General features: G+C 40.3%; 2 protein-coding genes across 3 annotated transcripts; both read left to right on the plus strand.

Moving 5' to 3' along the window:
- The first annotated feature begins 1,097 nt into the window (after positions 1 to 1,097).
- LOC100136569 (fast myotomal muscle troponin-I) lies at positions 1,098 to 21,882 on the plus strand. 2 transcript variants are annotated; one of them, NM_001123659.1, is given in 9 exon segments: positions 1,098 to 1,106; positions 5,355 to 5,475; positions 11,911 to 11,943; positions 12,452 to 12,488; positions 13,780 to 13,905; positions 18,217 to 18,306; positions 18,396 to 18,569; positions 18,736 to 18,803; positions 18,805 to 19,002. In NM_001123659.1, coding segments are annotated over 7 exon segments (519 nt in total). In that variant the 5' UTR covers positions 1,098 to 1,106; positions 5,355 to 5,475; positions 11,911 to 11,935; the 3' UTR covers positions 18,821 to 19,002.
- Positions 20,228 to 26,523, plus strand: LOC106561017 (troponin I, fast skeletal muscle). The gene is made up of 7 exons (XM_014124565.2): positions 20,228 to 20,456; positions 21,850 to 21,882; positions 22,036 to 22,072; positions 24,669 to 24,794; positions 25,016 to 25,105; positions 25,192 to 25,365; positions 25,663 to 26,523. The coding sequence occupies exons 2-7, from the start codon at positions 21,875 to 21,877 to the stop codon at positions 25,744 to 25,746; spliced, it is 519 nt and encodes a 172-aa protein (XP_013980040.1). The 5' UTR covers positions 20,228 to 20,456; positions 21,850 to 21,874; the 3' UTR covers positions 25,747 to 26,523.
- Positions 26,524 to 26,750: the final 227 nt, after the last annotated feature.

Raw genomic sequence — 26,750 nt, forward strand, 5'->3', positions numbered from 1 at the left:
CTTGGTGTCTGTCTTAGTCTCTGCCTCTACTTCTTGGTTGCTGTAAGGCCCATTTGCAAAATCGTCCCTCTTACTTTCAAGGTGGCACTTTTCACTGGATATCAAATTTAACCGACTGTGTCTTTAATGGACAGATTCCCTTACAGTTTCACATTAAGCAAACGTTGCATTCCAAGTTTGCATGTCACTAATATAGAGGAGCCCTTCTCCCCAAATTAGAGGATGCCTACAATATCTTATAAAGAGCCGCAGAAATATTTGCCACCACATATTCTAATACATTTGGCTAGGAGGGACCATTACATTTTGGCAGATCGTTTTGCCAGACGTTGTGCCTTTAGTTACATGGCTGGGGAATATGGGACTAGGCCTACACGGTTAGCAAGGTAATTCGAGCACCAAATTACCTACAGTAAATAAACAGTATAGATGTGGTCAAAGTATGGATCAGACCCCCTACCTATCCTACCATAAGATCCTGAGGCACCGCCGCAATACATAAGTACAGCGAAGGGTGTCAGCGACTCTAAATAGTAAGATCCACTATTTCCAACACGTATAACATCTGGCTCTGTAGTGTAGGTCTACTATGACCACATTATTTAACATTAATTGATTAAAACTCAATCACAACAAGAAAGCTATAGAGGGATATACATATAGAGAGAGGGATGAAATTGTGACAAGCAGTTGCATGTTGTTTTTTATTGTTTATGTTACAGAGCAAGACGTGAAAATATTATTGATAATGTAGTTATCTGGTTGGTCAGTGTGGAGCCTATTTTAAGCTTGGGGCCCAGACTGACCCTCATGACACGTGTTACCTCTCATGATGTAGAATAATGCAAGAGCCCATCTTTGCTTGCGGATGGCAGGGTATGATGATATTACAGGGCATGACAGGGCAGTATATCAGGCTGCAGGGGGCCGGCAGCATCATTTTCTATTACCATAAAGACCGTAGGAAAAATTACCATGTAGAGGGAGGGATAAACAACTGGCATCCACTATTAGCATTTAATACTGTGTACTGCCTCGTTCATCTGCCAGTGTCTTGCCATCCTCTCACAGCTGCTCTTCATTTCTCATCATTGTTTCTCTCATAGGTGAGGATTATAGTGGGATCTGATAGTGCTCCAGCATCCATAATGTGCTCCTGTCTCTCTGTTTTGAACTGTGTCTAGTATTGCAGTTGTGTATTAACTGTTGGTTTCTGCATATTGTGAGGTATTAAGATCTCAGTTGAAGTGTGGTGCTTTATGGCTCAGTTGGTAGAGCACAGTGCTTGCAATGATAGGCTTGTGGGTTAAATTCCCAGGGCCAGCCACGCAAAAAATCTATGCATGCATGACAGCTAAGTTGCTTTTGGTTAAAAGCGTCTGTTAAATGGCATACAGTATAATTGTGGAAGTAAATATAGGTCTGTATGCACACCTTAGTTAGTTTTGTATGTAAAATATGTTATTTGCAATGATTCATTATGTGCACATGATTGACAGATGTTAAGGAATTGAAATGCTTAATTGCTTTTATTTCATTGCTGGATTGTTTTGCGTCACCAAATGTGAATCTAGCTATTCAGGAAGTATAGCTAGCTCAATAGTTTGAGCCATCTTGGTCACTAAGAATAGTTTACTTCGTAGGCAGATTGCATGCATGAAGATGCTCAAGGGAACCTTGTTACCTGGATGTTTTGCTTCCGCTATGTCTGTGTAATCTTATGCAAAAATGTATTTTCCTGAATAGATCGTCTTCTAGATGTCGGGAATGCATAGAAATTAAATATAAACAATTGTCAGAATATGAAACCTTGTTGTTTCATGAATTAATAAAACAAGTTGCATTTTGTTTGAGTAAGATTGTAGCATTCTTTAAAAAAATAACTGATATTTAACTTTTTGGAACTATTCGCTTGTTTTCGACTTCTTTGGAGTGTTGTCATTTCTCCAAACTGTACGTAAATTGTATTTTCGAAACAGTTAGGAGGAAAAAACAACAATTTAGGGAAGTTGAAAGAAAAGCAAAAAAATATATATATACACTTTAAGTAAAAAGTTTTGGAACACCTACTCATTCAAGGGTTTTTCTTTATTTTACTATTTTCTACAGGGAAGACATGGAATCATGTAGTAACCCAAAAAAGTGCTAAACAAATCAAAATATATTTTATATTTGAGATTCTTCAAATAGTCACCCTTTGCGTTAATGACAGCTTTGCACAATCTTGGCATTATCTTAACCAGCTTCACCTGGAATGCTTTTCCAACAGTCTTGAAGGAGTGCCCACATATGCTGAGCACTTGTTGGCTGCTTTTCCTTCACTCTGCAGTCGAACTCATCCCAAACCATCTCAACTTGGTTGAGGTCGGGGGATTGTGGAGGCCAGGTCATCTTATATGGGGCGGCAGGTAGCCTAGTGGTTAGAGTGTTGGACTAGTAACCGAAAGGTTGCAAGATCGAATCCCCGAGCTGACAAGGTAAAAATCTGTCGTTCTGCCCCTGAACAAGGCAGTTAACTCATTGTTTCTAGGCTGAAAATAAGAATTTGTTCTTAACTGACTTGCCTAGTTAAATAAAAGATTTAAAAAATAATATATATATTTTTTTAAATACAGCACTCCATCACTCTCCTTGGTAAAAATAGTCCTTACACAACATGGAGGTGTGTTGGGTCATTGTTCTGTTGAAAAACAAATGATAGTCCCACTAAGCCAAAACTAGATGGGGTGTATCGCTTCAGAATGTTGTGGTAGCCATGCTGGTTAAGTGTGCCTTGAATCACAGACTGTGTCACCAGCAAAGCACCCCCACACCATAACACCTCCTCCTCCGTGCTTCACGGTGGTAAATACACATGTGGAGATCATCCATTCACCCACACCACGTCTCACAAAGACTTATTTTTTAGTAGTGGGTTCTTTGCAGCAATTTGACCATGAAGGCCTGATTCACACAGTCTCCTCTGAACAGTTGATGATGAGATGTGTCTGTTACTTGAACTATGTTAAGCATTTATTTGGGCTGCAATTTCTGAGTCTGGTAACTCTAATGAACATCTCCTCTGCAGCAGAGATAACTTTGGGTCATCCATTCCTCTGTCGGTCCTCATGAGAGCCAGTTTCATCATAGCGCTTGATGGTTGTTGCGACTGCACTTGAAGAAAGTTCTTGAAATCGTCCGTATTGACTGACCTTTATTTTTTAAAGTAATTATGAAATGTCATTTCTCTTTGCTGATTTGAACTGTTCTTGCCATAATATGGACTTGGTCTTTTACCAAATAGGGCTCAAACACAATAAGAAGGAAATAAATTCCACAAATTAACTTTTAAAAGGGCACACCTGTTAACTAAAATGCATTCCAGGTGACTACCACATGAAGCTGGTTGAGAGAATGCCAAGATTGTGCAAAGCTGTAATCAAGCCAAAGGGTGGCTATTTGAAGAATCTCAAATATAAAATATATTTTGATATGTTTAAAATATATTTTGAACACGTTTTTGGTTACTACGTGATTCCATATGTGATATTTCAAAGTTTCATGTCTTCACTTTTATTCTACAATGTAGAAAATAGTAAACATAGGTGTTCTAAAACTTCTGACCGATAGTGTATGTATATTTATAAACTCAGCAAGAAAAGGAACGCCCTCTCACTGTCATCTGCGTTTATTGTCAGCAAACTTAATAACGTGTAAATATTTGTATGAACATAAAAAGATTCAACAACAGACACAAACTGAACAAGTTCCATAGACATGTGACTAACAGAAATTGAATAATGTGTTCCTGAACAAAGGGGAGTCAAAATCAAAAGTAACAGTCAGTATCTAGTGTGGCCACCAGCTGCATTAAGTGCTGCAGTGCATCTCCTCCTCATGGACTGCACCAGATTTGCCAGTTTCGGCTGTGAGATGTTACCCCACTCTTCCACCAAGGCACCTGCAAGTTCCCGGACATTTCTGGGGGGAATGGCCCTAGCCCTCACCCTCCGGTCCAACAGGTCCCAGATGTGCTCAATGGGATTGAGATCCGGACTTTTCGCTGGCCATGGCAGAACACTGACATCCCCCTCTTGCAGGAAATCACGCACAAAATGAGCAGTATGGCTGGTGGCATTGTCATGCTGGAGGGTCATGACAGGATTAGCCTGCAGGAAGAGTACCACACGAGGGAGGAGGATGTCTTCCCTGTAACGCACAGCGGTGAGATTGCCTGCAATGACAACAAGCTCAGTCCGATGATGCTGTGACACAACGCCCCAGACCATGATGGACCCTCCACCTCCAAATCGATCCCGCTCCAGAGTACAGGCCTCAGTGTAACGCTCATTCCTTTGACGATAAACGCGAATCCAACCATCACCCTTGGTGAGACAAAACTGTGACTTGTCAGTGAAGAGCACTTTTTGCCAGTCCAGTCTGGTCCAGCAATGGTGGGTTTGTGCCCATAGGCGACGTTGTTGCCGGTGATGTCTGGTGAGGACCTGCCTTACAACAGGCCTACAAGCCCTCAGTCCAGCCTCTCTAAGCCTATTGCGGACGGTCTGAGCACTGATGGAGGGATTGTGCATTCCTGGTGTAACTCGGGCAGTTGTTGTTGCCATCCTGTACCTATCCTGCAGGTGTGATGTTCGGATGTACCGATCCTGTGCAGGTGTTGTTACACGTGGTCTGCCACTGCGAGGACAATCAGCTGTCCGCCCTGTCTCCCTGTAGCGCTGTCTTAGGCGTCTCACAGTACGGACATTGCAATTTTTTCCCCTGGCCACATCTGCAGTCCTCATGCCTCCTTGCAGCATGCCTAAGGCACGTTCACGCAGATGAGCAGTGACTCTGGGCATCTTTCGTTTGGTGTATTTGAGAGTCAGTAAAAAGGCCTCTTAAAGTGTCCTAAGTTTTCATAACTGTGACCTTAATTGCCTACCATCTGTAAGCTGTTAGTGTCTTAACGACCGTTCCACAGGTGCATGTTCATTAATTGTATATGGTTCATTGAACAAGCATGGGAAACAGTGTTTAAACCCTTTACAATGAAGATCTGTGAAGTTATTTGGATGTTTACTAATTATCTTTGAAAGACAGGGTCCTGAAAACGGGACGTTTCTTTTTTTTGCTGAGTTTAGTACCCACACAACACCAGTCTCAACGTCAACAGTGAAGAGGCGACTCCGGGATGCTGGCCTTCTTGGCAGAGTTCCTCTGTCCAGTGGCTGTGTTCTTTTGCCCATTTTAATCTTTTCTTTTTATTTGCCAGTCTGCGATATGGCTTTTTCTTTGCAACTCTTTTTCTTTGCAACTCTTTGTCTTGGTCTGTGTAAAGCTGCTCTAACACCCATTCTCCCCCTGTTCTCTAGAGCTTGATGCTTTCGATTGCCCAAGACCTGCTGGAGGAAGAAGCAGTAAAGGAAAATGCAGTGTATATAGAAGATAACTGCTCTGCTCCCAGATATGCCTGGGGGTCTTCCTGAGCTGCAGGTATCGTACCACTCTGACCAGTTTATTCTCATTTGATCTGCTTTGAATAACTGACATATAAAACCATTCATACAATGGGTACCACAAAATCCTAACTTAATTATCTTCCGTGCTACATATTGATTTTGCAGTATGTGTTAAAACTTCTTTTGGATGGATTTGATTTGCATAGAAATGAAATGAATTGAATGAAATGTATCTATCTTAAACTTCCTCCTTAGAATCTGTGCAAAAAGCTGAACCCGACCATTGAGAGACACACTGTGTAGACACTGGTGCCACATTGCTTAAAAAGTTGGCCCAGACCATCAACGAGTTTGATGAGGACAATATATATATTTAAAATGTATTTAACCAGGCAAGTCAGTTAAGAACACATTTTTATTTACAATGACGGCCTGCCATGAGGCAAAAGGCCTCCTGCAAGGACAGGGGCTCGGATTAAAAATAAAAATGTAGGACAAAACATACATCATGACAAGAGAGACACCACAACACTACATAAAAGGAGACCTAATACAACAACACAGCATGGCAGCAACGCATGACAACACAGAATGGTAGCAACACAACATGACAGCAACACGGTAGCAACACAACATGACAGCAGTGCAACATGGTAGCAGAACAAACATGGTACAAACATTATTGGGCAGACAACAGCACAAAGGGCAAAAAGGTAGAGACAACAATACATTACGCGAAGCAGGCACAAGTGTCAGTAAGACTATCCAGTTTGAGTGTTTTTTTGCAGGTCACTCCAGTCGCTAGCTGCAGCGAACTGAAAAAAGGAGTGACCCAGGGATGTGTGTGCTTTGGGGACCTTTAACAGGCAGAAAGGGTGTTCTATGTGCAGGATGAGGGCTGCATTAGGTATATCAGATAGGGGGGAGTGAGAACTAAGAGGGTTTTATAAATAAGCATCAACCAGTGGGTCTTGCGTTGGTTATACAGAGATGACCAGTTTACAGAGGAGTATACTGTAGAGTGCTGTGATGTGTCCTATAAGGAGCATTGGTGGCAAATCTGATGGTGAATGGTAAAGAACATCTAGCTGCTCGAAAGCACCCTTACCTGCCGATCTATAAATTGCATCTTCGTAATCTAGCATGGGTAGGATGGTCATCTGAATCAGGGTTCATTTGGCAGCTGGGTTGAAAGAGGAGTGATTACGATAGAGGAAACCAAGTCTAGATTGAACCTTAGCCGGCAGATTGGATATTTGTTGAGAGCAGGACAGTGTACTGTCTAGCCACACTCCCAAGTACTTGTATGAGGTGACTACCTCAAGATCTAAACCCTCAGAGTGAGTAATCACAACGGTGGGGAGAGGGGAATTCTTCTTACTGAACCACATGACCTTTGTTTTGTAGGTGTTCAAAAACAATGTTAAGGATGAGAAATCTTGTTGGACACTAAGAAAGCTTTGTTGTAGAACGTTTAACACAAAATCCGGGTATGGGCCAGCTGAGTGTAAGACTGTATCATCTGCATATAAATGTAAAGGAGAGCTTCCTAACACCAGATGTTTTCTTGGGGTCAAGTTTAAGGAGAGCCTTTAGCACCTCGGACTCAGTGACCGACTGCAGGGAGAAACTGTGTACCCGGGCAGGGGAAAAAGAGGGAGGAGCATTGGGGCTAGTCGCATTAGAAGGGCTGAGAGATGAGGAAATGTTGGACAGGCAAGGAGGCATGGCTGAGTCAAATAGGAATCCTGACTTAATGAAGTGGTGATTAAAGAGCTCAGGCATGCGCTCCTTGACAGTAACAACCACATCATCAACATTAAGGGACACGGGTAGCTGTGAGGAGGAGGGTGTATTTTCCAGGTCTTTCACCGTTTTCCAGAACTTCTTGGGATTAGACCCACAGGGAGAGAACTGCTCCTTAAAGCAACTAACTTTGGCCTACCGGATAGCCTGAGTGCAATTATTTATCATTTGCCTGAACGACAGCCAGTCAGCCTGACTATTTGTGTGCCGAGCCTTTGTCAAATGGTGTTCTTGAGGTGGAGGAACTCTGCCAGATCACGGTCGAACCAGGGGCTGAAGCTTTTTTTAATTCTAATTTTCTTTATGGGGCGTGTCCTAGCTTCTGGGCCTGAGTAACAGGCAGTTTACTTTGGGCACATCATTCATCTGAACTTCCGAACACTGCCCCCTAGCCCTAAGAGGTTTAACAAATAGAAAAAAATAAGGTCCAAGTGTCTTCGACAGAGGGGGATCAAGCTGATTGTATACAAATTTACAGAGGCCAGGTCATGAAGGAAGGCTTGCTCATTAAAGTTTTTTAGCAATGACAAATCAGGACAGGTTGTTTAACTGAGAAGCCATTACGAACACAGTCTGTAAAACAGTGAACACTAAGGTCATTGCAGAAAACACCAAACTAATATCAGGATTATTTGTGAGGATAACATCAAGAAGAGTAGCCTTTTCTGGGTGTTTGGTGTTATAACTTGTGGAATTGGTAATACTCAGAAAGATTTAGGGAGTCCCAAAGCTTTAGGACTTGGTCAGGTGGTTTAGTCATGTCCCAGTTTAGGTCACCTAGCAGGACAATCTCAGACTTAGTGTAAGAGGCCAAGAGAGAGCTTAGGGCAGGTAGGGTACAGGCCGGTGCTGATGGTGGACGATAACATCCAGCAACAGTCAACCAAGAGCTATTTGAATGCTTAATTCATAATGCTTAAAACCAGCATATCAAATTGTTTGGGTGACATACTTGGTGACAGAGCACTCAAGGTGCTCCTTGGTAAAGATTGCCACTTCACCACCTTTGGAAGATCTGTCGAAAAAGGTTATAACCAAAAAGGTTAATATCAGTGCACAAAACTCTCTTTCTTAACCACGTCTCAGTAATGACCAACACATCTGGATTGTAGCTGTGAACCCACATTTTCAATTGATACATTTTAAGACAGATATGACACAGAGGCAAAAGTGAATAAGGCACACAAAGAGGTACAGTAGATTGTATTCCATATTGTCCTCACCCTGGAAACAAATACCGCCGGTCTTGACAATTTCTAAGATTTTATTGAGTTACAGTTCATATAAAGAAATCAGTCAATTGAAATAAATTGGTGAGACAACTGACGAAAATATAAGTTTTGCTCTGTGATGCAAACAAGCGACACAAGAGTCAGAAGGTAAAGGGTTCTTCTACATAGAAGAGTGTAGGAAATCCCAGGACATAGTGTCTATAATACTGTAATAAGCTCGAATAGTTGCTATCACAAACTCCAAACTCCACACGAGTGTCACTGACTAGTTCAATATTAATTTCCCACTGAGCAAACCATTTATATACTTAAGCATTCATATAAAATCATTTTTATCCGGTTTTTTTTCTTGGGCTGACATTTTTTTTATTGACATTTGTCAACTGTCTATGTCAAATTGTTTTGTGTTTTAATTGTAGCCCTGGTTTTCCTGAAAAGAAAATGGTAAAACCCTTCATTGTGAGGCTAAACATAAGGGCTAGACATGCATATAAAAGGCTACTAAATGAAATGGACATTTTTGCTGGCGTCTCAGGATTGATAGTGTTGCACCTACGTCACTCGGTTGTGTCACGCCATTGTTAAGAATGTTTTCAAGACACTCTCAGCCATAGTGACTCCAGAAAAGGAGTGGTGCAAAGTCATTCATAATAGGGGCCAATGATTGTTTTACAGTATAGTGGCCTGGAAATTCGATGCCATTGCTAAAAAGCAGGCAAATCATTAGTAGGAGACAACTTTGTCATCATTATGATGTCATCAAATTTACCTTAGTAATAAAGTAATTATCTATCAATTAAAATGCTATTAACAGCAGATTACATGCACCTACGCATTAAAACAAACTTGCTTGCAACCGAAAACCCACAATAAAAAACCAGCAGATCATGTGATCTCATGTGTCAAGCTAATTTGATACCTGACAGCTGCATCTAGGTTCTTTAACTCAATCACGATTGCATTATTTAGTTAAACATTTTAGATGTTAATTAATATTTTAAAATATTATTTCGATTTAATTAAACACTTAGTCATTTAATTATTAAACAATTTATAATAGTATAAATATATAAACCATAAACCACAAAATGTCATAGAGCTTCTGTTCTCCTTGCCTCTTCTTTTCTCCCTCCCTTCTCCGCTCTCTCTCTCTTAATCTCTCGCTCTTTCTCCCCACCTCCGATCCCATCTCACCTTTGAGCAACAGAGGGCTATTTGCTTGCCCACTTTTTTCTCAGGAATTTGTCATTATTTGTAGATATTTAATTTGCAGGCATTGCAATTAATATTATTAAGTTAGTGCACTGCAATGAGGAACTCTAGCCCTGCAAAACAGTGGCAGGGTGTTCACTTTGTTATCGTTTGAACTGCAGATTGCCCCTTCAACAATTGCTTTCTGATTTTTTTCATCATTCAACCAAAATAGTTCCAAGAATATATCAATGTTGTCCCTTGCTTAACCAGGTTTCTCTATCCATGTTGTCCGTGCTTAGCTGGGATGGCTTTGTCTATCCCTTCCAACACTGTAGGAATGGAAGCCAAGTGGCAGCTCAGGTTTTGGGAGACATCTTGAATGAAGGGAAATTTATGATATGAGTTGGAGGAAAGGGTTGGTGGTATTTCAGGAGCTCGCAGTTCCATTGGCCTAAGTAGTGTCCACCACCATAAGAAGGTCCTAGATTTCTGCTGATTCATCACTAGTCTACATATAAACCCTGTTTGATTTGTTCTTGGCCTGTGACTTGCCAGTGTCTCCCCTTCTTCACCAGAGTGTGTCCTGTCCTCCTCTTCTCATAGGTGAGAACATCTCTTTTCCTCCTCACTGATCTTTATTACAGAAAATAAAGTCTGGATGTGTCTTATTGATAAATAACGAAATACAGTCACACAGTGGGTCGTAGTTTTACCTGTTAATTTGAAGACTTACACAGTGGGTGCACATGTAGACTGATGATAAAGTGATTTCATGGCTACATTTACAGATGGCATCTGGAAATTATCACACTAAGTGACGTCTGTCACAAGATCACTACATTTTACCTGTCAGTACAGGTGAATACATTGAGGTAAATATATCATGCTTTCCTCCTGACAGCCAGTGGATACTATGAGAGACAAATTAGCTTGTCTAGACAGAATGATGTGGCCCATGGGGGTGAAGGCTCCTGCTCACAGGCTTTACTCTAGCGTGGAAGGTGGTTGAAGACGTTGACTTAGCTATCCACATACCAAAGAGTTGAGTTTCTGTTTTCTTTAGGTGGTATTTAACACTTCTCTTTTTTGAGTGATTTATGTTGCTCCAATATTCAATGTGAATAACTGTTATGGGTAACAATATGGGATTTGTGATGGAGATCTAAAACTTAGATTATAACTAGTGTGCGATAACCAGGTTACAGCAGACAGTGTTTACTGAATGGGGCTTTGGGGCCATTGGTTCGTGGCCAGTTCCTCTTGGGTTACAGCTAAGAACTGGGTGTGGGCTAAAAACATTTGGTAGGTCACAACGCCAAGGGTCGTGGGGTTGATTGCCACTGGGGCCACCTATACCAAAAGTGTATGCATGCATGACTGTAAGTTGTTTTGGATAAAAGCACCTGCTAAATGGACTATATTATTATTATATTAAAGTATAATTCTCTTGAAGTATGGAATCTCTATAGTTATGACATGTCTATCTTGCGTTAGAAAGTAACAGCTTAAAGCAACTTTTGCTCGCCGTGTATGATCCTAGTTGACAGATTGGAAAAGGATGTGCTTGCAAGAGTTTTTATTCACTATTTCTCTGTTTGCTGAAGTATAATAGTACCATTTATTTCATCAATTGATATGGCTGAATGTGAACCTATTTGAACTGAATGTGTCATTGATTAGTAACTACAGAAAACAGAGAGGTTCTTAATTCATTAAGACAAAGAAAAGTATATCCTATTCTTAACATTGATATTCATTGCTGAAGTGTGGTTAAATAACAGTGTCTTACAACATTTGAGTCATTCTGATGACCACACTGTATTTGATTGAAAGGACTTTTCAAAGAGATACTGATAGGGTTTGCTGAGGACGCAAGTTGCATTGGCATGAGTGATACCCAAGATGTTCTCAGGGTAGAGCAGGACCATGACGCCTGCTGAGGTTTTGTCTATTAATGGCATCAATGAAATAACAGCCCATGAATGTCATGGGTGACTCCAGTCTCCAGCTGTCCAAATGTAGCCTGATCATAATTGCTCCAAAATGTCTTATCAGTAAAAAGGATCAGGTTTCCCTCCCTTCCTTGAAGAGTCCAGATTGTTCCATTAGCAGTCAGTGTTCATTAATCAATCTTGAGCTGGATACAAGAGCCTTTGCTAACTTTAGGCAGATAGCACCCTGCATTGCACACTATTGCTAAAAACATTTTTCTTGACTGTTGTGTCTTTTTGTTACAGGGTCTGAAGCACACATTCCGCCATCATGTCTGAGTAAGTATCCATTACCTTGTTGTTTGCCACAGTTTGGTGTTAGAAAGTAATGGAGCTTTTATACCAAAACAAACAGGCAGACAGGTAGACAGGCAGACAGAAAACAAACAGCAAACCCTAACCCTCAAATCGACCAATTGCTACTATGTCTAAACCATACCCTAATATGGGCAAATATACACATGTATAGTATGTGAAAGTTAATATTTACTTAGGGCTAAATGTTTTAATTGCATAGCAATTGAGTAGAATACATAACTCCACTAATGATACCACATTGCTCCTAAACTCTCTAGAAACTATTGGGTTTGCCTCTTACTTTTCTCATGTTGTTGTTGAAAAAAGAAAAGGTAAATGAGATATTTATGACCTTTCTATTCTATGCAGCATGCCATAGAATATCATTGATACAACCCTTGGTCAGCGTATTGACCAGTTATGTCCCCTCAGCATATTAACTAGTCATGTATATAACAATATTATATGTCAAACTCCCCTTTCTTCACAGGAAAAGAATGACTTCGAGCCGTAAGCATCATCTGAAGGTAAACCAACACATTTCATTGTGACAACTTTCTACAGTGCCTTCAAAGTATTCACACCACTTGACTTTATCCACATTATGTTGTGTTACAGTCTGAATTTAAAATGGATTCAATTAATAGTTTTTGTCACTGGCCTACACACAATACCATAATGTCAAAGTGGAATTATGTTTTTTGACATTTTTACAAATTAATTAAACATGAAAAGCTGAAATGTCTTGAGCCAATAAGTATTCAACCCCTTTGTTATGAAAAGCTTAAATAAGTTCATGAGTAAAGATTTGCTTAACAAGTCGCCTAATAAGTTTCATGGACTTTGTGTGCAATATTAGTGTTTAACGTTATTTTTTAATGACTACCTCATCGCTGTACCCCAGCTATACAATTATCTGCAAGGTCCCTCAGTCGAGAAGTGAATTTCAAACACAGATTCAACCACAAAGATCAGAGAGGTTTCATTGTTTAAATACTGGGGTGTTTTTCATGATAAAAAATAAACGGAATGGAGCTAAGCACAGGCACATTTCTAGAGAACCTGGTTTAGTCTGCTTTCCACCAGACACTGGGGGATTCACCTTTCAGCAGAACAATAACCTAAAACACAAGGCCAAATCTAAACTGGTGTTGGTTACCAAGAAGACAGTGAATGTTCCTGTGGCCGAGTTACAGTTTTGGCTTAAATCTGCTTGAAAATCTATGGCAAGACCTGAAAATGGTTGTCTAGCAATTATCAACAACCAATTGGACAGAGCTTGAAGAATTTTTAAAATAATAATATGTAAATGTTGCACAATCCAGATGTGGAAATCTCTTAGAGATGTACCCAGAAAGACTGACAGCTGTAATAGCTGCCAAATGTGCAAAGTACTGACTCAGGGGTGTGAATACTTATGTAAATGAGATATTTCTGTATTTCATTTTCAATCCATTTGAAAACATTTATAAAAACATGTTTTTAATTTGTCATTGTGGGGTATTGTGTATAGATATATCAGGGAAATGTTGAATTCAGGCTGTAACATTAAAAAAAGTGGAATAAGTCAAGGGGTATAAATACTTTCTGAAGGCACTCTAAGTATTTTTATGGTGTGCTCAGCGAGTTTGGTGCAAAAATTGAATTTTGTTGATGGGTTTGCTTAAAAGCAGTATTTGTCTCTAGGTATGACAATGTACATACGCATCTCTTTGTTCTTCATAATCTTTAAGCATCTGAAACAAGCTAGTGTGTCATAAATGTACACCAAACCAAGTACTAGACTGGGTGGCCTCACTATATGTCTTTGTCATCCAGAGCTTGATGCTCCAGATTGCAGCCAATTTGATTGAAGAGGAGAAAAAGGAGATGAAGCAGGAGAAAGTGAATTTCATGGCTAACATCCCCGCCCTGGATTTGTCTGGAGATCAAGCAATGCTGATGGTATGATACTAGTCATTCAATCCTTTACAAGTTCCACAAAGCTACTTTAATTTATTCAATATATCACAATGTACACTGAGTGTAAAAAACATTAGGAACACCTGCTCTTTCCATGACTGAACAGGTGAGTCCAGGTGAAAGCGATGATCCCTTATTGATTTCAATTGTTAAATCCACTTCTATCAGCGTAGATGAAGGAGAGGAGACAGGTTAAAGAAGGATTTTTAAGCCTTGAGACAATTGAGACGGGTTGTGTATGTGTGCCTGTTTAGAGGGTGAATAGGCAAGACAAGATATTTAAGTGCCTTTGAATGGGGTATGGTAGTAGGTGCCAGGCGCACTGGTTTGAGTGTTTTAAGAACTGCAACACTGCTGGATTTTTCATGGTTAAAAGTTTCCTGTGTGTATCAAGTAGGGTTCTCCACACAAAGGACATCAAAACAAATCAAATGTTATTTGTTACATCCCCGAATACAACCAATTTACCGTGAAATGCTTACAAGCCCTTAACCAACAATGCAGTTCAAGAAATAGTTCATAAAATAATTACTAAATAAACTAAAGTAAAAAATGAAAATGAAAAAAGAAACACAAGAAATGTACATAACAATAACGAGGCAATACTATGCATAGATAATAAACAGCGAGTAGCAGCAGTTGGGTGGGGGGGTGGGGGTCAGTGTAAATAGTCCGGGTAGCCATTTGTTCTGCAGTCTTATGGCTTGGGGGTAGAAGCTATTAAGGAGCCTTTTGGTTCAAGACTTGGCGCTCCATTACCGTTGTCATGCGATAGAAGACAGAACAGTCTATAACTTGGGTGACTGGAGTCATTGACCATTTTTTAAGCCTCCCTCTGACACTGCCTAGTATATAGGTCCTGGATGGCAGGAAGCTTTGCCCCAGTGATGTACTGAGATGTACCCACTACCCTCTGTAGCGCCTTACGGTTAGATGCCGAGCAGTTACCATACCAGGTGGTGATGCAACTGGCCAGGATGCTCTCGATGGTGCAGCTGTAGAACTTTTTGAGGCCAAATCTTTTCAGTCTCCTGAGGGGGAAAAGGTGTTGTCGTTTCCTCTTCACATCTATCTTGGTATCTTTGGCCCATGACAGTTTGTTGGTGATGTGGACACCAAGGAACTTGAAACTCTCGACCTGCTCCACTTCAGTCCTGTCGATGTTAATGGGGGCCTGTTTGGCCGTCCTTTTCCTGTAGTCCACGATTAGCTCCTTTGTCTTGCTCACATTGACAGAGAGGTTGTTGTCCTCGCACCACACTGCCAGATCTCTGACCTCCTCGTCTACCACTGTGGTGTCGTCTTAATGATGGTGTTGGAGTTGTACTTGGCCATGCAGTCGTGGGTGAACAGGGAGTACAGGAGGAGACTAAGCACGCACCCCTGAGGGGCCCCAGTGTTGAGGATCAGCATGGCAGATGTTTTGTTGCCTACCCTTACCACCTGGGTGTGGCCCGGCAGGAAGTTCAGAATCCAGTTGCAGAGGGAGGTGTTTAGTCCCATGGTCCTTAGCTTAGTGATGAGCTTTGTGGGCACTATGGTGTTGAACATGGTGCTGTACTCAATGACCAGCATTCTCACATATGTGTTTCTTTTGTCCATGTGGGAAAGGGCAGTGTGGAGTTTGATTGAGATTGCGTCATCTGTGGATCTGTTGGGGCTGTATGCGAATTGAAGTGGGTCTAGGGTTTCTGGAATGATGCTGTTGATGTGAGCCATGAACAGCCTCTCAAACACTTCATGGCTACCGGGGCGGTAATCATTAAGGCAGGTTACCTTAGCTTTCTTTGGCACAGGGACTATTTTCTCGGGACTTTGCCCAGTCATATTTAAGGTTAGAACTACCTTTCTAGGCATTCTGATGCTTCTAGCTTGGAGTAAAACATGTTGATAACATATCTACAGTATTTCATTTTTAATGTGTATATTATTGCTTACTAGGTGTTGTCAAATCAATTTTGTAACCATTCCCTCTTCTAATTAGGGCTGATTGGAAAAAGCTGTTCAAAAGAGGACATTGTATTATCATTTCTTTGTATTCCCTGACGAAGGCTATGCAGCCAAAACGCGTCAGATTTTTTAAACTTTGTTTCTATTGAACATGCCATACAAATGAAGGCATTTTAATTAATTATATGAAGAGTGCCTTGGTCCTCCTTTCTTTTTGATAACCAATTTACCCCTTTTACCGAAGAGCACCTTCTGTCTACCAAAATCTACTATTGTGTACCTTAGCAGCGCTTCCTTTCCTCCTCGTTTTTTTCTACAGGGAATATGGTGTTCTGTTTGAAAAAAGTAGGCATTACAGACTCGACCAGGGAGAGGTTGAAAATGTCAGCAAAGGCACTTATGAGTTGATCCACACATGCTTTGAGTACATGTCCTGGTTATTCATCTGGCCCCGCGGGTTTGTGAATGTTGACCTGTTTAAAGGTCTTGCTCACATCGGCTATGGAGAGCGTGATCACACAGTCGTCCGGAACAGCTGGTGCTATCATGCATGCCTCAGTGTTGCTTGCCTTGAAGCGAGCTTAAAGGGCATTTACCTCGTCTGGTAGGCTCGCGTCACTGGGCAGTTCGCTGCTGGGTTTCCCTTTGTAGTCCGTAATAGTTTTCAAGCCCTGCCACATCCGACGAGCATCAGAGCCGGTGTAGTAGGATTCAATCTTAGTCCTGTATTGATGCTTTGCCTGTTTGATGGTTCATCTGAGGGCATAGTGGGATTTCTTATAAGTGTCGGGATTAGTGTCCCACTCCTTGAAAGTGGTAGCTCTAGCCTGTTAGCTCGGTGTGGATGTTGCCTGTAATCCATGGCTTTTGGTTGGGAAATGTACGTACGGTCACTGTGGGGATTACGTCGTCGATGCACTTATTGATGAATCCTGTGAAAGAGGTGGTATACTCCTCAATGCCATTGGAGGAATCCCGGAACATATTCCAGTCTGTGCTAGCAAAAAAGTATTGTAGCATCCGCATCATCTGACCACATCGGTATTGAGCGAGTCACTGGTTTTTGCTTGTAAGTAGGAATCAGGAGGATATAATTATGGTCAATTTGCCAAAATGGAGGGCGAGGGAAGCTTTGTATGCATCTCTGTATGTGGAGTAAAGGTGGCCTAGAGTTTTTCTTCTGGTTGCACATGTGACATGCTGTTAGAAATAACGTAAAACGGATTTAAGTTTGCCAGCGTTAAAGTCCCTAGGTGCACCGCTTCTGGATGAGCATTTTATTGTTTGCTTATGGCCTTATACAGCTCGTTGAGTGCGGTCTTAGTGCCGGCATCGGTTTGTGGTGGTAAATAGACATCTACAAATAATATAGATGAGAACTCTCTTGGTAGATAGTGGGGTCTACAGCTTATCATGAGGTATTCTACCTCAGGCAAGCAATACCTCGGGTCTTCTTTAACATTAGTCATCGAGCACCAGCAGTTACTGACAAATAGACACACACCCCCACCCCTCATCTTACCAGACGTAGCTGCTCTGTTCTGCCGAAACACAGAGAAGTCAGCTATATTATCCGTGTCGTCGTTCAGCCAAGTCTCGGTGAAACATAAGATATTACCGTTTTTATTGTCCTGTTGGTAGGATTAGTCTTAAACGTAGATTGTCCCCTTTGTTTTCCAATGATTGCACGTTGGCCAATAATACAGAGGGTAGTGGTGGTTTACCTACTTGTCTGCAAATTCTTACAAGGCACCCTGTCCTCCTCACCCTTTTGATGACAGGGATTTGGGGGATTTGGGCCTTGTTTTGACAAAGCAGTATATCCTTTGTGTCGGTCTCATTAAAGACAAAATCCTCATCCAGTTCGAGGTGACTAATTGCTGTTCTACTATCCAGAATCTCTTTTCAGTGATAAGAGACGGTGGCAGCAAAATGATGTACAAAATGAGTTCCAAACGATGCGAAAAAAACAAACAAAATAGCACAGTTGGTTAGGAGCCCGTAAAACGGCAGCCATCCCCTCCGGCGCCCACTTGACACAACTGTGGGAAGCATTGGAGTCAACATGGGCCATCATCCATCTGGAACGCTTTCTACACCTTATGGAGTCCATGCCCCAACGAATTGAGGCTGTTCTGAATGCAAAAAAGAGGGTGCAACTCAATATTAGGAAGGTTCCTACTATTTTGTACACTCAGTGTAAGGCAAAGCCTTTATCAGCTCTCTCTCTAGATAGCTGTTGCCTGCAGAAAGTTGTTCATTCCACAGACTTTAGATGCTGGTGCCACGCTGGTGCTCTGGTGCCTTTTACAAATCATATGTAATGTGTTTGTGTGCCAACAGGAAATGCTCAAAAAGTTGTCCCAGACCATCGACAAGGTTGATGAGGAAAGATATGACGCAGAAGCAAAAGTGAAGAAGACAGAAAAAGAGGTACAGTACATTGCATTCCATATTGTCCTCATCCTGAAAACATATACCTCTGGAAATCTAATATTTCTCCTGACTTTCTCACTTCCCAGATTGAGGACTTGAAGATGAAAGTGATTGAGGTTCAGGGCATCAAGAAGCCAGCTCTGAAGAAAGTGCGTATGTCTGCTGATGCTATGCTTGCAGCTCTGCTGGGCACCAAGCACAAGGCTTCCATGGACTTTAGAGCCAACTTGAAAGAAGTGAAGAAGGAGGTCAAAGAGGAGGTGGGTATTTGTGTGGAATCTTACAGAGCAGAGAATCACAGCACTGTAGGAGATGGCAACATTTGTCCTACGTTTTCAGAGCTTTGATGAAAAGATCAGTTACATGTGTTTCATATTATATCCTCAAACACTGAAAATGTCACATCATAAACTTTGTGTCATGCAGGAGGAAGTTGGTGACTGGCGTAAAAACGTTGATGAACAGGCTGGCATGGATGGCAGGAAGAAGAAGTTTGAGTCCACATAAATGATTGAATTAGTTTTGGTGTTCAAAACTATGGAGGCTACTGAGTGATTCATTTATCTTTTTCATTATTTTGTGGTACTGTTAGAGAGTTAGAGTATAGCATCTGATAAGCACTTATACTAACTGTAAACTATCATTGAATTGTAACATATTTTCCAAATGTATAGGCTTATCGGAAATATATTCAACTGCCAAACTGCAGTAATTAAATAAATGTCAGCAACATGGTGAAATGATATACATTTCGTGGTCCTGTATTGTGTTCAATTTTGTTACCCCTTTCAGATTTGGTCCCTCAATGCTTTTGGATGTAAGATGTTCTAAAGTATGGTTGCAAAAAAGTTGACTTGCTTCCCTTCTAATTTCGGGAATCTTCCAATCAGGATTTCTGGAAAACCTAGACATTTTGGGAAAGTTTTGCAACCCTATTCTGGAGAAGCCTAGATCAGCCTAGATCAGCTTGGGTCAAGGCTATCAAAATACTGTATAAACAAATCTGAATTATAAACCACAAGATGTCAGTATAATAGAACATAATTTTTCTTTCTGATGACCCTTCCTCTTTCTTTCATTCACTCTACCCCACTCTCTCCTCTTTCTCTGACTCTGATTCCTCTTTGACCAACAAACAAGCATGTCATCTTTGACAAACATTCATCAAACATCCCCCCATAACCTTTCAAATTGAAAGTATGCCAATGGAAAAAGGGAGGAAGTTAATGAGTTTTGAACAAACAAAGGCAATCTGCACTTGTAACCAAGTGTAATGTGTAACCAAGCAGAATCATGAGTAGAGTAGCACTTCAGTTATGTGTTATTAATTATTTTGTTCATCTATATTTGTTATATGTGGGCCTGCTTAAGCACTCAACTTTTTAGATTGTGTTTCGTCTTTAAGACAATAAATTAATTTCAGATGTCAATACAATTTCTGAGTACTTCATTGTTAGGACAAAAGTACAACTTTTGAAAATGTATTAAGATTGTAAAGTACTTCGTTTTCTGGAATTGATAGTATGATTCACTTGTTTAATTACATTACTATGATTCACTTGTTTAATTACATTACTATGATTCACTTGTTTAATTACATTACTATGATTCACTTGTTTAATTAGATTACTATGATTCACTTGTTTAATTACATCACTATGATTCACTTGTTTAATTAGATTCCAACTTCAAGTCATAGAGATTTTAGAAATAACATTTTTATATTACATATTTAGACATCCAAAAGGAACTGAAAGTCAATTTTTTCCAATACTTACATTTGTTATCCATGTTGCCCGTGAATATCATAGACATAGAATAACTTCACTCATATCTATAATTACTTCCCCTATCACTCCCATACTGTACTGTAATTCTATACTCACTGCCCAGAGCACACATTGGAAGACATCTTGAAGGAAATAATATGAGGTGAACAGGGTTGGGCAGAATGTATTTCAGGAGCTCGATGTTCCATTGGTCTGACACGGAAACCACTTCCATAAAGAGGACCCAGTGCTTCTGCTGATGTATCATCCGACACCATATATACCGTGTTTCCTGTTTCACTGCCTGTTGCTTGCCAGTGTGCTAGTCTTCCCTTCTTCCTCCAGGTGTGTCCTGCCCTCTACCTCTTCCTTTCATAGGTGAGAATCTCTCTTTTCCTGTCTTTCTATCACACTCTTTGAGTGTGTAGCACCACTGGGATTAAAAGCACAAAGAAATAGAAAGAGACTAAAAAGCCTCCCAACAGATGTCAATCTTAACTATCAAACACACTCATTGCACATTGCTGTATTACTGTACATCACCTTATGGATCATTACAAATTGAACATATGGAACAGATGTATTCACCTGGCAATACAGGTGTATACATGTCCGGTTTTCCCTCTGACAGCCAGTGGATACTGATAGAAAAATGAAGTTGTCTTGACAGAATGATGTGAGCCATGGCCTCTGTGTTTGTATTCAGGTGTATAGAGGTAGATAGAAGATTGTGAAACTTTGGCTAGGTTTCTGGTTAGGGGTGTTACTCTTGCAGTCAAAGCTGGTAAATACATTTAACCTAAATCCAGAAAGTTTGTATGTGTTTATTTGAGGAGTTGGATGGTGTAACAGCTTTGGGAAACGGAATAATAGACAGCATGCTGTGCCATGTTAATTGCTATGTATGTGTAATGTTAAACAAGAAGAGAAAGGTAAACCAGTTGTATTTCATGAGTGATCTTTCATCAGTCTTGGCTTGCTAAATTGTATACTTGACTTAATTCGATGATTGGAAATGTAAATAATTGATTTGATTAGATTATGAATGAATGGGAAAGTAAAGTGTCAGATGTTCTCAGTTCACAAAAGTGGTCTAATTAATTAGTTAAATCCCTTTAGACACGGCCTATCTTTCTAATTAACTTAAAACTCAGTCACGTAGCTGGATCCAGACAACAGATGGAATTGGATGAGGGCTCATCTCCACATCAAAACATTTTTGAGGTTTGAAAATGTTTGAATTAACTTTTAACTGAGACTTACTGTAATCTTGGGGAGGGAAAATAGCAAACCATTATATTAGTTGATTAAGTGTGACTATCTTTATTCAACACCAACACATCTGTCTGCAGAATGAAGAAGATGCTGTTGATTTATGTGATTAGGAAGGCTTTTCTGATACATTCCCATGCGGCAGGTTCATAAATCGAGACGTGTGTCTTTGAAGGCAGCAGCAGTTAAAGTCTGTTGGGGAACACTTGGCCAAACTAGGTTCTTAGGGGAAACATTATCCCTTTTCAGAGCTAGAGTCTGGAGCAATTATGAGCGAGCTAAATCTGGACCGATAGAGTCAGGTGTCATCTCTGACTTTTTTTTATGGTTGATGGTTGTTAGCGTGTGAAACCCTATCAATCTTCAGCTAAATATCACAGCATGATCTTTAGACATGACATGTCTCTTGCTTTTGAACGTATTGCACCCTAATGATATTATAAAAGGTTTATATCATAAATATCAAAACAAGTTCTCTCTCTTCCTGTCTTCTATTCAGCGTGTGAAGCACAAGAACAGCCAAGATGTCGGAGTAAGTCTTGGCATATTTTTTTTTATTCACTAAAAGTTGCATTCCAGACTTTCAGCCTGACACAAAACATGTCTGATCCAGCCATAAGTTCTCTCAGTAATGCAAATAGCGCTTATATCCCTAACAACATGTAAAATCCACCTTTCTTCATAGAAAAAAGATGACATCGAGTCGCAGGCATCATCTGAAGGTAAATGAATACAATGAATTGTGGTCCATTGTCTGAAAGAATCATTACAGGCACACCAATACCCAGTACTTGAGTAGATTAGTTTTGGCTTTCACACGACTAGTTTAAAAACTTTTAACCTCTTTAATACTTTGTATATCTTTTTTTTACCCCTGTTTCTCCCCGATTTCGTGGTATCCAATTGGTAGTTACAGTCTTGTCCCATCGCTGCAGCTCCCGTACGGACTTGGGAGAAGTGAAGGTCGAGAGCCGTGCGTCCTCCGAAACACAACCCAGCCAAGCTGCACTGCTTCTCGACACAATGCCCGCTTAACCCGGGAAGCTAGCCGCACCAATGTGTCGGAGGAAACACCGTACACGTGGCGACCATGTCAGCGTGCATTGTGCCCCGCCCGCCACAGGAGTCGTTAGTGCGCGATGGGACAAAAACATCCCTGCCGGCCAAACCTTCCCCTAACCCGGACGACGCTGGGACAATTGTGCCCCACCCCATGGGTCTCCCGGTCGCGGCCAAATGCAACAGAGCCTGGTTTCGAACCAGGATCTCTAGTGGCACAGCTAGCACTGCAATGCAGTGCCTTAGACCACTTCCCCTCTCGGGAGGCCCCTCTTTAATACTTTAAAGAGGAAATCTGCACTTCAAACAATAACACAGTGAACACCTCACCACTGTTTTGGTAAAAAGCTAAGGGATAGTCCCGCATGGCTTACTTAGTTGGTAGAGCATGGCACTTGCAACGCCAGGGTTGTGGGTTTGAATCCCACGGGGGACCGGTACAAAAAAGAAAAGTACAACAATTTATGCACTTACTGTAAGTCGCTCTAGGTAAGAGCATCTACTAAATTGCTAAAACGTGTGGTTTTTTCATAAATAAATAAAAAATGGTTTGGGCCTGGACAAATGTAACCACTCTCAAATTCATAGACAGAGCCATGGATACAAGGACCATTCATGATATCAAAATCGGGCTATTTTTTGGGGGCTATACAATGTTTGTTTACAGTTAACACTATTTACAAACAATGGCGTAAACAAGCATATATTTTGGCTTCTGATGGGGCATGACAGTTGAGCTAAGTTCATGAGGCATTTATACCACAGTAGAACTACTGGTCTTCTTGTCCTGTAAGAAAATATAAAGGTTCACCTATAAAGAAATAATCTTTGCCTGCCATAAAACATAGGAAATGTTAGGCTACTCTTATACCAGCCTAACCACCATCTAAATAAAAAAAAATGGAATATACAGTAATTTGTGCAACTTTAAATAATTTTATTAGAATGCAATTTAATTCAAAATACAACACAATTTAGTTTCAAATGTCAAATGTGTAGCCTACAGTTCAGGAATATTTCATTTCCAACTTTTGATAAGAAATGTCCATATTAGATTCAGACAAGTAAAATCATTAATGGATTACATACATACATTAGAAAAGAAAAAATATTCATACAGCAAGATTTTTCCATTCATGCAATGTGTGGGGTATGATATATTGCCATAGTAGATTTGCCATGGTAAATGAAAAAATGAAATACTTTAGTTTAGTAATACGAAATTGCTATATAGATAAACCGGCTTTAGGTAAAATTGCCAGAACAAATTGTTCCAATGATAATACACACCAGAGGGCAACATTTTCTTGAAAAGCCCAGAGGAAAAGGCGAAGCGAGAGGGATAACCTGTCTTCTCTAGCAGGTGGCATTTTATTCCGATTTTTTTTCGCTCACCAAGTGATGAGTTTTTATATGGCGGTCAATGAGAAAGTGTTGAATTTGGTTAACAAACCTGTAATGGCTTATTTGCTACGTGTGGCTTATTTGATCGAATAGAAGTTTCACAATGATAAGATTGTTAGGAGTGTATTGATATACGTAGGACAAGTGACATCCCAGCAACTTTGAGATAAAAAAACCACTTTATATTGGAGATGTGCTTGGTCACCAATAGTTACCACAGCCACAAATTCCTAAACTCTGCTCATTTCTAAAATGTATCTTCATAAAAGGTCATTTTCAACTTTGACCACACTGCTAACCTTGTGCCTAACCCTAACCTTAAATGAAGACCAAAAAGCAAATGTTTGTTTTCATGAATCTTTACAATGTAGCCAATTTCGACTCTGTGGCTGTTGTAATTAGTGGAAACCGTTGTGCCTGTTGTTCACACACATATCTGCCACTCATAGGCTAGAATGTTCCCACCTAATCGTGCCTCCTCCCAACTCCCTTCCATGAAGACATTTCTTTTCATTGTTAGAGCAGACACTAGAACGTATCTGGTCATTATAATGGATCATCTGTGCTAAAAACATTATCCTAACATCTGAGTTAGGGAGTGGCAAATCAGTTGCCAATGTTGTTGCAGTTGAAATCAGCTGCATGTGTGAATTCAGTGCACATTGATGGTTTAACAAGAGACACACTGGAGATAATCTAGTGGGCAAAATTCGTTGTAATATATGGGTATATATTATTAATTTAAAAGTCCAAACATTTATGTAGCAATCAAAGATTTCCACCTTAAGTCACATTTTGTTCACCAATACTATGTTGTAGACTGGGTTTGGCCTTACTTTGTTTTTTGTTCTCCAGAGCTTGGTGCTCCAGATAGCATTTGAGCTGATTGAAGTGGAGAAAAAGGAGGCGGAGCAGGTGAAAAAGAATTTCATGGCTGAGATCCCTGCCCTGGATTTGTCTGGAGATCAAGCGGCGCTGATGGTACAATACTAGTCATTCATTCGTTTACACAAGCTTCGCACATCTAGTCCAATGTTCTAGGCCATTGGTGGTTCTTGTAGTAAGCAATGTGTATTTGCATACTAAGTACACAGACTCCAATTCCTTTACTCTAAATAACTGTTGCCTGGAGAGAATGATTCCTTCAGGAGAAGATAGTTTGTGTTACAAATTCTATGACTGATGTGTTTGTGTACCAACAGGAAATGCTCAAAAAGTTGGCCCATACCATCGACAAGGTAGATGAGGAAAGATATGACGCAGAAGCAAAAGTGAATAAGGCTGACAAAGAGGTAGATTGTATTGTATCTTGTATCTTTCCTCATATTGAAACATATTCTGCAAATCTAATCTTTCTCCTGACTTTCTCACTTCCCAGATTGAGGACTTGAAGATGAAAGTGATTGAGATCCAGGGCATGAAGAAGCCAGCCCTGAAGAAAGTGCGTATGTCTGCTGATGCTATGCTCCAGGCTCTGCTGGGCACCAAGCACAAGGCTTCCATGGATTTCAGAGCCAACTTGAAAGAAGTGAAGAAGGAGGTCAAAGAGGAGGTGGGTATTTGTGTGGAAACCTGCAAAGCAGAAAGTACTGTGTACCGAATCTGTACTGAGCTTCGATTGTCCAATGTGGCTCAGTTGGTAGAGCATGGCACTTGCAACACCAGGGTTGTGGGTTTGATTCCCGTGGGGGACCAGTACAAATAGAAATGTATGCACTCATTACTGTAAGTCACTCTGGATAAAAACATCTGCTAAATTACTAAATCTTTTTTTTATATGAAAGGATCAGTTGATATTATATCCTCAATATGTCTTTGACATGTCTATCACAAACTTTCTGTCATGCAGGCAGCGGATGCAGTTGGTGACTGGCGCAAGAACGTTGATGAACAGGCTGGCATGGACGGCAGAATGAAAAAGTTTCAGGGTTAAACAGCTGTCTTTTGTGTTTTGTCGTATTGTGGTACAGAGATGGATTTCTATGACCTTGTTGTTAGGCATCCCTGCAGGAAGAGGATCTTTGATCCGAAATGCTGTTATTTTTTTATACTGTAGCTGTTGAACTATTCAACACTATGGTTTTGGATCTCTTTCTCTCTCTGTCTCGCTCTCTCCGCCAAACAAAACAATAAAAAATCAAAAAAAAAAGCTTGTGAAAGTTTTGTCATCCGTTTGCTTAAATTTAGATCTGGAAATTAGACCTGTACAGTGGCTAGATCCAATACAATAAATATCATTGGGATTTAGCAAAGTATTATATACAAAATATATATTGTTTGATTGATAGTTTTTATGTTTTTGTTTTTTTGTTTTTGATACAACAACAAACACACAACCCTGGATTGAACAACCAATTATTATTCAGTAAATAGCCAACCTCATTTTTCATCCAGATTAGGAAATTGTTGTTGATGTAATCTGAAGTCCGTAATAATACTGTTCTTAACATCTGTTGTGCTACTAGTTTTAGCCAGAGCCATATACAGTACATAGAGAGTTAGGTCAAACTGGTTAAATGTTCAGAAAGCACAACTTTATCATCCATAGAGGTTGCTAAGGGACAATTAACGCTTCTGTGTTGTGCTGTTTATTTTTGATCGTTTTCAAAACCTGTGAAGATGTCCAGTGAAAGCAGATATGCAATTTGTTGACACAGTAAAGACTTGAATACACCAACTTTTCAAGAATAAAATTCTATATCGGTGCTAACACGGACGTTCTAAAACCTGGCCTACCTCTCTATGTACAGTGCCTTCGGAAAGTATTCAGACCTCTTGACTTTCTCCACATTTTGTTACATGACAGCCTTATTCTAAAATTGATGAAATAAATAAGGCGTAAATAGGTTTTAGAAAAATATTCACGTTTATTAGACAGAAAAAACAGAAATCCATATTTACATAAGTATGCAGACCCTTTGCTATTAAACTCGAAAT

This window comes from Salmo salar, chromosome ssa10, assembly GCF_905237065.1.
Source record: "Salmo salar chromosome ssa10, Ssal_v3.1, whole genome shotgun sequence".
In the NCBI taxonomy this organism is placed as follows: Eukaryota; Metazoa; Chordata; class Actinopteri; order Salmoniformes; family Salmonidae; genus Salmo; species Salmo salar.

What these genes read in the sequence shown, in the direction of transcription:
- LOC100136569 (XM_014124070.2), top strand. An exon ending in GCCGTAAGCATCATCTGAAG is followed by an intron (nt 12,489 to 13,779) that starts GTAAACCAACAC and finishes TTTGTCATCCAG; the next exon opens with AGCTTGATGCTCCAGATTGC. An exon ending in GAGATCAAGCAATGCTGATG is followed by an intron (nt 13,906 to 18,216) that starts GTATGATACTAG and finishes GTGTGCCAACAG; the next exon opens with GAAATGCTCAAAAAGTTGTC.
- LOC106561017 (XM_014124565.2), top strand. An exon ending in TGAATAAGGCTGACAAAGAG is followed by an intron (nt 25,106 to 25,191) that starts GTAGATTGTATT and finishes CTCACTTCCCAG; the next exon opens with ATTGAGGACTTGAAGATGAA. An exon ending in AGAAGGAGGTCAAAGAGGAG is followed by an intron (nt 25,366 to 25,662) that starts GTGGGTATTTGT and finishes TCTGTCATGCAG; the next exon opens with GCAGCGGATGCAGTTGGTGA.